The 12,496-nt window shown below is 36.9% G+C and overlaps 1 protein-coding gene across 2 annotated transcripts in view; it reads left to right on the forward strand.

Annotated features, from left to right (window-relative positions):
* Positions 1–9,370, forward strand: part of CMTM4 (CKLF like MARVEL transmembrane domain containing 4) — a 42,052-nt gene extending 32,682 nt beyond the window's left edge. The window contains exons 4-5 of one of the 2 annotated variants that reach the window (XM_074913591.1): positions 537–704; positions 788–9,370. In XM_074913591.1, coding sequence (XP_074769692.1) covers positions 537–704; positions 788–874 — 255 coding nt within the window. In that variant the 3' untranslated portion in view covers positions 875–9,370. Of the gene's footprint in view, positions 1–536 lie in introns of both variants that reach the window. The other variant, XM_074913592.1, reaches the window with a different exon arrangement.
* The last annotated feature ends 3,126 nt before the right edge of the window (positions 9,371–12,496 follow it).

Consider the following 12,496-nt stretch of genomic DNA (forward strand, 5'->3'; position numbering starts at 1 on the left):
GAGTATAGTAGTGCTTCAAGATTTTAAATCCAGAACAGTAAGGTCACGCTAATAAATTTTGTGCTTGAGTTGGCAACTTCTCTTTTTTCGTCTTTCAAACCTGGTATTGGAAATCACACAGCAGTTCTGCAGAAGCATGTAGGAAAAACTGCAGATTAGCTCCTTCTCCAGGCTGATGGTCCGGCCTGTTCATCTGTTCTCTTGTCATTCATTCACTGGTATGTGCACCCTGAGGAATGAACTGTTGGATGAGGAGCTGTAGTCTTCTTTACAAGAGATTCTTCCATTAAAGTTGCATTGCAGGATTTAATTGTCATGTTTTTTAGACAGAGAACTTTGTTTTCTGGGATCATTGATCTTGGTCACTTTTGCAGATTCTCTAGTCCATTGAAGAAGAAAAACATGAATTTCATGGGCCGTGATGATTTGTCAGTGCAAATAAAGTAGAAAACTAAGCTTCTGAGGAATTTGTTGTGAAACTAGTATTGTTCTTGTTTTCAAAAACTGTCTTTGACAATTCTTTCTACTTCTTATAGATATTTGGTTTCTTGGCAATGGCAGTGTATGCTGTGAACACATACTTAGCTATTAAAAAGTGGCGAATGAACAGCAGACAACAAAATAGTCGGCAGACCAGTGATTACATACGTGCTCGGACAGAATCCAGAGAAGTAGAGCATCGCCCTGAGATTCAGCGTCTGGATGCATGAAGCGACATTCAAATGGGACTGCAAAGGGAAAAGAAGTAGTGCTTAACTCCCCCATGGAATAAAGCGTTTTTATTTAGGGAAGAAAAGGAAGATCAAATGGTGGCAAAGAATGCTCAGCCCTGCATATGTGCAGAGATGCATTGAGTCAGAAGCTGTTGTCATGAAGGCAGTAAATGTTGGTCATTAAAAAACAAGATCTGTTTAAGATGTCCACATATATATACACATATATTATATAGCTTATATAATATATTATATATATATGTTTTGAAGTATGTTATTGTTTTGGATAAACTGCACAGTACGTTCCTTCCCTCTCCCAGGTGCAAGCTCTGGCACTGTTTCTTTGTCTATCGTAAACAAAGACTAGCACTATATTGGTTGATTAATACAGGAAAGAAATCCACCAAATGTAAATTTAACAAATGTAAAAAGGAAGTAAGGGGCAAATAGCAATAACTTTAGCCATCTATTGTGTCGAACAAACTCTCTGTGTCCAACCTCATGCAGCCTCAGCAGTGCAGCTCAATTCTTATCTGCAAGATCTCCTGCAGTTTCACAGTTGGTGCACTTAGCTGTAATGGACAACCATTTCACATTTTTTGTTTCATGGATATAGTGTTGAGGTAGTTACCCTGTGGGTTACTCTGAAATTGCCATATTCAGTTCACGCATGACCTTGGCCAGATCTGAACTTGTGCAAAGTTAGCATGTTTACTGAATGGTCATGATAATGCATCAAGTGCAAGTATGTGGTTTTCTGCTAATGTTGGGGTACATTCTGTTTCTCATTCCAAAATGGGAAAATAAATATGCTTGGGAGGCAGGGTGGGGGAAAGGGGGTTTGAGAAAGAAGGGGTTCTCATCCAATAGACTTGCATTCCAGTTGTAGCCTTTTTTTCTTTTTTTCAAAGGGTCAACCTTTCTGGGAAGTCTAGGGTAAGCAAGAACTAGCAAAAAATTATGATGTGCTTGTAAAGTGTTTCTGAGGTTGCAATATTGTTATTCATGTAAGATAAATATTTTCCTTTTTGGGAGGTTGGTTTCTTCTAAAATTAAAGCTGTTGGTAGTAGGTAAAACTGATTTTTTTTTTTTTTTTTTTGAATTGGGTGTTTCTGCAAATTTTATCCCCTAATATTATCCCCTAATATTTCTTTGGAAAATCAGTTTAGATAATTGGAGGATAATATGGTTGTACTGATTGGTTTAGTAATAGTTTTACCTAACCGAAGTTCTCTTATTTTAATTGTACTTTCAGTGAAGAGAAGGGTATTTTCTCTACTCAAAACTCAAATTCTGAAGTGATTGGTTAGACAGTATCATAGTGATGTTAGGAAGATGTTCCTTGATATGTTTCTGGGTTTTGTTTGGTGTTTTTATCTCTGCGATTCATTATTTGGCATATGCATGCCCATGTGTTACATGAAGAAAATGGGTCAGGGAGATCTCTAGAGCTGAATTCCTTTCTGGTGTAGGCTGATTAAATCCTTGAAATTAGCAGAGCTGTATGCCATGTATGCCTGAATTTGTCTCACATTTGACTTGAACACTTTTTATATTGTGTTCTGTAGATTTTTCTTAACAAGTAATGGCTTACCAGTTACTATAGGAGCATTTTATTGTGCATCATTGACAGATAATGACAAAGGGAACACCAGTTTAAAAAAAGATCAAATCATATAAGCAAACGTCTAGTGTCGGGTTTAGAACATAGACATTTTATTGAGGTGGGTGTCTCACCAGGATTACTGTGTGACAGTAAAGTAAATGACGGTTCCGTGTTCAGTGTGATATGAAATAACAGATTTTCCTATTGCCAGTACAGTTATTACAGCCCTGCTGTTTTTCAGCAGTCTGTCTAGTGTTGGCAAAGTTTGCAAGAAGCGTTTGTAGATATTATCAGTTATTAAAAGAACCTTTTTAAAAGTAGCACAAGAATACCTAGACTGTAAACTGGCATTAAAGCAGTTTGTATAAAAGTTGTTTAAAAAAACCCCAAGAAACCCACCCCCCCAAACCCCCCAAAAACCCACACAGCAAAAACCCAAATCCCCTGCTCAAATACAGAATATTGTCCTCCAGAAGATTCATGCTTTTAGAGTGGAACCCTCATATCAAGAAACAGAAGTTAGGTGATGCATAGCAAAGGCTTTTCATTAGGAGTTTGTTCTCTTTGCTGGTTAATTCTTGTGTGTCTGTAAGTTTATGAATTTGGTATCTTTCAAATCCTTACACATTTCCTTACCTAGAAAAAGGTAACTTCACCAAGCTTTTTCTGGAGTGAGATCATGAAAAGCTTTTGTTACCTTTTAGCTGGAATGACAAATGCAGAGTCATACAGTTATACTTCTAATACAGTGTGATACTTCGCCATGTAGTATAGTATACCCAAATAACCTTGAGTGCTTTTCCATGTGAAGTAATTTTTCTTGAGCCAAGAACAGTATGCCATTATTTATTACTTACATCATGACTTGAGCTTAGCACAGCTTTCAGGGTAGAATTCAAAGAGAATATTAATTTAATACTATCTGATATGCTTTGTAAAACAAAAACAAATGTAAATTTGTAATTTCCCTATTTTAGGGACCAAAGATGGTTTTAGTATTGTACAGTATATACTTTCTAAAAATCTAAGTTAAGCATTTATTACTCTACAGAGACATTATTTACTGTTTGGATTATATAGAAGGGAAATAAAGTAGCTGTGAGAGACAACTTAATTTGAAACATTGATTCTCCACCACCCCACCACCCCCTGACTTAATTTTACATTGAAGAGGTGGTTATATTTTAAGACTGTTACCCAAGACTGCAGTTATTGTAAAAAAAACCCACAGCCAACCTCTAAAGGAAGAAATAGGGTAGAAAGTTTAAATTTTTTTTTAAACTTACTTAGTGAAGTAACAATTGCTTCTCCCAGGCAGTTAGTCTTGCTTGCAATTGCTGATCATATAGGGATAATTTCTTTTAGTGCTTTAGAGTGCTGTTTAGCTCCATAAAGGGACTCAAAACTCACTGTAAATGAAACTAAATTAAAGCTAAACAGTTGAATCTTGTAGGAATGGAATGGTCAAAACTGTAATGGTTCTGATTAATCCTCTTTCATCAAACTAAGCCCTCAGATACACAGTCTGCATGTATTTCTGTATGTAGAAATGATGGTAAATTTTGCAACCTATGCACAGGCGTCAAAAGATTCAACAACAAGAGATGATTGGAACAGCAGTGTAATAATTGTTGTATAGTGTTGTAAGAATATATGTTTTCCTCTTAATGCTATGTATGCTCAGTTTAGTCAGCCTTAGTTCATCATATGTAATATGATACATATTGTAATGTATTATTTGTACAATATTACATATATGTAATAATGTACAAACTGCCTACAATAGGAGTTTCTAAAATCATAATTAAGAACTGATTTGATTATTTCATTGCTTCTTAGTCAATTTGATTGCTTCCTCCTCTCCACTTGTTTCTTTCATTTCATTCATGCCTCATCTATCTTAGGTTTTAGTACTTAATTTTTTGTTAAGCCTTCTTCATTGATCTGTATAGTCTCTGCTTCATTATAAGGAGGATAAGAATACTGTGTCCAACACCCTTTTGCTTCAGTATGGTACTCTTACCTTCTATGATAGCTTGTGATGTTTGGGCTGGATGTGCTGGGGGAAATTTTATTTTTTCCCCTAAGACTTTGGAAATTAGTATGTGTTTCTGTGTAAGCTTTCTGGTAGGAGCCACATGCTTAGAGGTTGAGAAGATTTAGACATTCATCTACCTCTGCCTTTTTTGAGAGACAAAGTATTGACTCTAGAGATTTGATGCTTATATTTCAGTCTGTGCTCTTCATCATGGGCTTTGTATTCAGAAGCATGGCATCAGCAGTGAGCTGTGACTTGGAAGCAGCTTCTCATCTTTTGCTTATAAGATGTCTCTTACATGTGAATTTAAATAAAATCAGTAATGTGAGGTGCTTCTCCATAGGCTTTGTCACATGTGTTTCACTGTGCTACTCATGATACGATCTGTAACTGTTTTAAGTGGTTTTAATTCAGTGTTGGCTCTAGAAAGAAGAGGGGAAACCTGGGGAAAGTTTCCAATCTTCCTTAAGATTTTTTTTTTTTTCTCCTGTATATTATTTCATACTATATGATGATTGTCCCTTCCTAACACAGAATTACTGGTTCTTAAAATGCTGTGGAACACAGCAGGAGACTTGATCTGCTACAAGCTGCATGTGGACTGTTAGGAGTGAATTAACCACTAGTTTTCCGTGAACTTTAATAAGGTCCCTAAGCAAATTTGATATTTGTCACCTTTGTGCTATTTTGGGGACGTGCAGGCACAGCAAATGCTTATATAATATGTGGTTTTATTAGTGCAACCCTTTTCCCCCCCTCCCTCTTCCTTGGTCCTTGTTCTGTATTTGTTATTTTCTTGTCTCATGACAACTTTGTAAACATTCCTACTTGTTCATTTTTGTGAGGGAGAAAAAACCCAAACCCCAAAATACATGAGAATAATGTTTTTAGGGCATAATGTAAAAAAAACCCCAGTAACCAACCCCAAACTTAATAGCAATTCAAATAATGTAGAAAGCAATGTCTTCTCTCTTACTCAGATGAGATATGAACAGCTTGGTACATGAAAATCAGAGCATAAAGAACAGGTCTTATGCTGAAGGCTCTGGAGCCAAACATCTTCAGCAGGTGCTTAGGATAAATAAAGGTAGGCACAATCTGATCCTGAATTGGAGATATAATAAAGAGTGAGAAGGAGAGAGAAACCCAAACTTGACATTTAATAGTCCATTGCTTTCAGAATGATTTGTGAACATTAATAATCCCCAACTGCAGAAGGAAGGATTACTTCTGCACTTTATAGAGAAAGAGAGAGAGACACCTTGAATCAGTAGTAAAAGTAGGTGAGGAAGTGTCTCTCTTCCTAACTGGGGCTGTGCTGGCTGTGTAACACAGTTGGAGAGATTCTACACAGACTTTGTTAATGGTGCATCTTAAAAGCTGAGGTATGTTGACAAACTGTGTGATTATCAAATAACTTCTGTTCAGCAGAAGTGTAGTAGTTGGTTCACAGAGACCTGCAGGGTGTAGATGCTTGTGTCAGAAGGGCTCTGTGTGTCTAGAAGAAAGGAGACTTCCAGGCTAATTTCTGCTCAGTCCCACTGAAATGAGTAAAGCAGTCATGTAGCATTTCTGAAAACTGGGTACTTAGTTCTTGTTGTTTATAGGATTTATAATGGATTGTTTGGAGAGCCAACAAAGCTCAAAAGGACTGTGCAGGTAGAGATGTGTATGAATTTCAATGGCAACAGAAGTAAGAATTTAAAAATGAAACTGAAAGAGGTACAAAAGTCAGCAGAATGTTTGAAAGTACTTTGTAGAAATGATGCCATATTCCTCTCTCTGTTTTTAACAGAGGGAGTTGATTAAAAATGAATTTATACAAGTAATCAGGAAATCTCTGAATGCCACTTTAGAGTTTTTCCTGGTATATTGTTTTCCCTGTTAGCCACTTGGCCACCTGGGTAGATCTGTTTGACAGTGTCAGAGTGGTGCTGTCCAGCCTGAAAGGGTTCTTTTGTTGTTCTGGTTGTATTTTTGTGTTGTCTTTTTAAATCTGTCTATAATTTAACCATTTGTATTCTAAAAATAATCTTTAAATAATCTGCTTACACTGTGATTTATGATAGCCTTTAATTTAGAGTATACAACACAATCTAATTTTCTTTTGGGATATGCAGCTTTCAAAAGTGTTCTTATATATGCCCAGAAATGAAAGTTGTCTATTTATCATGAGAATGTGATTAGATAAAGTTACCTATCCAGAATCCCAGTGCAACTCTTCCAGATGTGCTGGATGGATGAGTTAGTGAAATTGCCTTTTAATCTCTATGGGTTGATAAATATTTTTTTATAACTAGCCACAGATATTCCTTTTTAAATTATACTTGGCAAACAGAAGATATTTAATTTTATATACAATATACATAGTTACCTTGATTGACATATTTATAACATAGAGCTTTGTGTTTACTATGAAGGTTTTATCTGTATACCATGGACTTCATGGGTAAAATTTTAAAAAGCCAGTTAGGATATATGGAAGGATATGGAAACTATCTTCATTAATTCAGAATGAGGACATAGGAGCATTTTAAAAAGCAATAGCCAGATTGTATTAACAGAGTATCTGGGTTTTTTCTTATTTTTTGATTGGGGCTGGTCCCTGCAGCTATTTTAATAACATCTGGATGTGAGTAACAGAATGAAATATGACCATCTGCCTCTTCTGACTGTCATGGACTATTGTCTGGAATATGGGAAATTTCAGGGTATTGTATTTGTTTTGCTTTGGACAAATGTCTCAATAGACATATTTAATTAAAACCTTCATGTGTTTGAAAGAAAATACCCTCTCTTAACTAGGCTGATTTATCACTTTTGGTAATCTTTTAATCCCAAAAGTATTACTGTCTAAATATTTTTAGTAACGTTACATTTATCCTGATGTCTGCAGGTTAAAGTGGTTCTGGCTAACACCCTTTTATTACAATTGCTACCTTCATTTTTTTACTGTTTATACTTTAATCTTGAATGTTTACTGGTTTCTACTTGTTGGCTCTTGTGGAGGGAGAGTATATCTTAGCACTACAGTTCATCCAGCTTTAACTCATACATCACAGTTCTGGAGTAAGAATATATTTTGATTTATATATTGTGGCCAATTTATTACATTTAAAAATTATTTCTATACTTAAGACACAACATTTATGACATAATATAACGAATGACTTAGCTAATCATTATATCTGTCTAGACTTACTCTCTTCTGTGTTAGTGTCATTTTGAAACTATTTGTATATGTTGAAGTTTGTAAGGGTTCAGGAACCCACAATAAAATAGTAAAGTATGTATTTATTTCTCACTATAATGCTCGATTTTGATTTGAAAGTTGACACTTTGTATGTCTTTTCACAGAATTGTAAACAAATACCGAAAAACTGCTTCACCTAGGGTGCCTTCCATGTGTGGTATAAACACTTGTCATTCACAGAAATAGAGATGTAAATTTATTAAACCAGTAAACACTATTTTTGTAATGTGAGTCACTAATGCATCTCTGGCTTCACTGTGCTTTGTTTCCACTAATACCAGTTTTAGGGTTACTGTAGTCATTGACTTCCCTTTGTGCACTAAATAGTAAATCTGATCTCATGGCAAATCAAAGGATTGTGTCACTTTTGCTCTGCCTTCAGCTGCTACCTGAAAGATGGAGATAAAGGACATTGCTGACGTGAGCTAGAAGGTATTCCAAATTTATTTCCTTGAGACTTGTGTAAAGAGATGCTCAGTGTGGGATATCTGTATCCTTGGTGCTGATTCTGGGTCTTGTAGAAAATGTAGCAGGCACAGTCTAAACATTCTGATTCTAGCTCATAGTCTGGTTTATGGTGTCCAAGAAAGGTGCATCCAGGCCTGACTGAAAGACCTTATCCCTTGGGGATATAGGTCCTGTAGTGACAGATTTAGTTAATGGTTGGACCAGATGATCTTCAAGGTCTTTTCCAACCTAGATGATTCTGTGATTTGTAATTGCCAACAGCTCAGAAGTATTAGTTGAAATAGTGGCTGATAATTCCATCTCTGGCTGAGCAAAGGAGATGCAATTTTCCTTTTATCATACGAGCACAAGTCTGCTGTGTAATACCCTTGGTATTTTGCATTTGAAGTGAGAAAAATTGCAATGTTTTGCCAAGGAATATCTTAGAAGCATACTCTTCTGCGTGTGAATACAGAACCTGACTGTTGTCCTTACTCAGGCAAAATTCCCCATTGACTTAGGGGACTGCAGATCAGGTACCCATTTATTGCCAAATCCTGATCAAGGATTTGAAGAATATCACAAGTTAGCAAATGTTCATACAGAGACAATTTACAGCCTTGAAGTCATTTCACATAATTTTGGTAAGTGTTCTTGAAGTTCTTAAACTGCACACAAGGCCAGCTGATGACATGGACGCTTTCTGTAGCGGTACCTGCCGGCTGTGATCGCTGTCTTCTCAGTATCCACAGCTGTAACTTACATGTGTAAGTGTGGCACCTTCCAGCTCTGTATGTGAAAGTTGTGCTGTTAATGCTTGACCAATGTCAAAGGCAAGGTAACTCTACAAGAAAACGTAACCCCAACTTGTGTTAACACCAGTAATGATTTCTCAGTATGTTGTGTGCTTCTTTTCTGTTGGTGTTTATGCTAAGCAAAAAACACAAGCTGAAGAATTGTAATTGTCTTGCAATACAGAAAGCAGTCTTGTTTTTAAAATCCATACTGTTATAGCATAATTTAAATGGTGTATTTATCAGTTTTAAATGTCATTTTGCTTTCCAGTCTTTTGTATATGGGCACAATACTTTTTGTAAATTTTTTTATTTAGTTGTCTTTCTGTCTTTTTTCTTTCTGATATTTGAAGATTTGAGCTCTATGGATTTTCATGGTACTCTTCTGATCATGTCTTCATAGTGGTAAAAGTGTATTTTTGTATGTAGGGAAAATGGTAGTTTTCTAACACTTATCTTGATAATATAGTATGGAATCATTTGTGAAGGACTTCCTGTTTAATAAATGGACATATTAAAGTACAAAAACATTGTCTTCATTTGTAAAGGCTACATATAAAGTTAGTATACCAAGTGATGTGGTGGATCAATTCATAACCCGGTAAGTGCAGTTGCTAAGTGCCCTTCCTGTGCAAGACAGAGGCACAGGGCTTAAACATCAAACCAGCCAACCCAGTCTGAGGGGTTTTTGTGACTATGCCTCTGGCAAGACAAACTTCATAGATGCAGGATTTAATGAAAAACCATGTCTATCCTTGATGAGAGGTGATATGTAGCAGAAAGCACATGGAACTGCTTTATTGCTAAAGTGGTTGTGGTGGGTTTGCTCTTGTGGAAGTTTCTCCATCTGGTACACGGTAATGGGCCGAAATGCTAGAGCTTGTGGCTTGCAGCATTGTGTTCTGGACTGAGAAGGAGTTTTGGGGCTGAAATGCCGGAGTGGGTGGGTAATTCTCTGCCACCTCATGGGCTGTTGTTGCAAGGTTGCAAGTTCTACTTTGATGGAGTTGGGATCCGGGTGCTTCAGGTGTGAGGTGAAAGCACTGAGTTAAGGGTGAGAACTGCAGAAACACATGGATGGTTGAAAGTGTTGTGGAAACTTTTTGGAATATGGATGATGCTCTTAAAACACTGCTTAGGGCTAATGTGTGTGGGGGGAGGTGAACAAAGGGTGGAATGGTTGAGCTTTTACAGAAGGATTCCTCAAGGAGAGTGATGTGCTTGTACAACTTTTCTGCTACGGGATGGGCCAGTTCATTTTGCCTGTGTGGGGCTGACAGCACTGGTAGATTCTCATCTCTTGTGGTGGTACATCCATTGGACCTGCTCAGAGATCAGGCCCTAATGTAATTGATGCTGTTTAAGAAAACAAAGAATTAAAGTACTGGACTTTAATGTCATATTGCTGCTGATGTTGTTATCCATGGTGTTCATTGGTTAGGAGAAGCTTTGTCAGCTGTCGAATTAAAAAAATAGAGTTTATTCTGTCTAACTTTTAAATACTGAATTTTCCTTCAGTCTCCTGGGAAGACTATAATTGCTTTCTTATTTAATGGATAGGCTAGCAAAATGTGATAGCATCTGAAATATATAAAATAAAATCACAAAATTAATCTTGGAATAGTTGTTTTATTATTCAAGAAAATAGATTGAAAATTAACTTTTTTTTTTTTTAAATACGCTTAACACTTTTCGGGTAGCATTATTTTACCTTCTGACATAGAAGTTTTACAGAACACTCAGAGCACTGTGAATTCTTACAGTAAAGGAGGAATTTGTGTTGCAGTATGGATTTTTTCGATGCAGTCCTGTTTATTTATAAGAAAAACAAGAGATGGTGTCTTTGTCCTGACTTTTAAACCAGTACTCCATGCTGAAAGTCGTCTCAAGCATCTTGTAACAAGATTTGCATTCTCAGTGCTTATCTAAATTTCTTCTGCTTACTTGATGTATTCTCTCTCTTTCTCCATGCTGAAAAAAAGATTAGAGGATGGCCAGGTGGAGCTGCTCGTATTTTTACATATGCATGGTGATAACTATCTTGCATTTGCTCATTTGTATCCTGGTCTTTGGAATGAAGCCACTTAATTTTTTTTTTTTTTGATCTCTGACAAGGTTGGTAACATGCACTGTTAGTGTTTGGTTACAAGTACATACTCACTTAATGATACAGGCTGCTGGTCTCCTAGCAGGGGAAGATGCAGCTATAAAACTCAGGCTTAGAAATTTGCACAATGAACACTTACCAGAAGCATAATGAATGAAAACCATATGCTTGCTATGCAGAGCATTAAGTTGTCTTCTGCTTTCCGACACACCAGACTGGTGGAAGCATTCTTCTCAAATGCCACACAGGCTGAGATACACCACTTTTCACTTAGTATCTTGGAGATTACTTTGTCAGTTGGAAATGTAAGACTTAACCGAGCTTTGAACAGTATCAGGTGAAAAGCAAAATTAAGTGGAGCAATGGAGAGTGTTAAAAGTCTGGACAGTTGAGCCTCTTAGAAACTAAAAAGGCTGCTTGGAAAGGTCTTTTGAATTCCTTAACATCACCTGTCCAAAATCACCACACAGGACTGAGCAAATCATCCACAGATAAGTATAAAAGCTTTTTGAGAGGAGGAGGAGGGAGGAGGGAGAGACATCTTCAAACAGTGTGAGAGCTGTATGAAGCCATTCCCCTGTGATGCTAGCTGATCATTTTTCCTTCCTGTTAGTGGCTTTGATTCACAGTGTTTAGATCATAAGACTTCTTGCTTTGTTGCAACATAGATGTGTTCCACACTTCGTGCTGGAAACTCTCATCGCTCCCTAGGTTTCTCTGCTGCTGAGTGCTCTCTAACAGGCACGGGAATTCAAAATGGGAATCCATGCACTTGTAACGAAGGCTTATCTTAGCCTGTACAGATTTTGGAAATGGCTTCTGTTTGGAACAAAAAGAGATGATGATTGTTATCACCCCTTCAGTACACTGAAATAAGAACTTCAATTAGGACTCCATGCTGCAGGTGTAACATTGTGCTTGTGTTGTGGATCCTGAATTGCAGAGAAAGCAGTGCTCCTGCTACTTTGTTAAGGAAAAATAAGCAAACAAATGTAAAGGCCAAAAAAAACAAGTAGACTTTTCTTCTGCCCTATACCAGACTCTGAGCTTAGTGCTGGCTGGCAGGAGATAAACCAAAGATTGAGTCAGCCTGACATTCCCCGCGCGCCCCCCCCCCCAATCAGAATTGGCTTTAAAGTAATTACTTTTAATTGAATTCTCTTTTCTGAAATGATATTTATAAAAGTATATTTTATTTCAGTCATGGGAACATACTTTCAAATAAAATGCTGGAATCTTACACAAGTGCTTGACCTTGAGAGCAAACTGCTTAGAAATAAATGAAATCATCAAATACTTGAATGCTAATAATTAAATTCTGTGGACAGGCAATTCACTGCATGCCTGCTAAAGTAGTCTTGAAGCATGTAACGAGCAATTTTGTTTGCCTCTTCTGTTGATTTTAGGAGTATTCCAATGTGAAAAAATTATTAGAAAACACTCGCGGTTCTTGGCTTGTAACATGTCTGTGAAGCGTAAACCCAAAGGGGATTGTTGTTCACAATGTTACTAGCTGCCAGGTAAGAGCACTGGATCT

The sequence above is a fragment of the Athene noctua genome, chromosome 9, assembly GCF_965140245.1.
Source record: "Athene noctua chromosome 9, bAthNoc1.hap1.1, whole genome shotgun sequence".
NCBI classification, from domain to species: domain Eukaryota; kingdom Metazoa; phylum Chordata; class Aves; order Strigiformes; family Strigidae; genus Athene; species Athene noctua.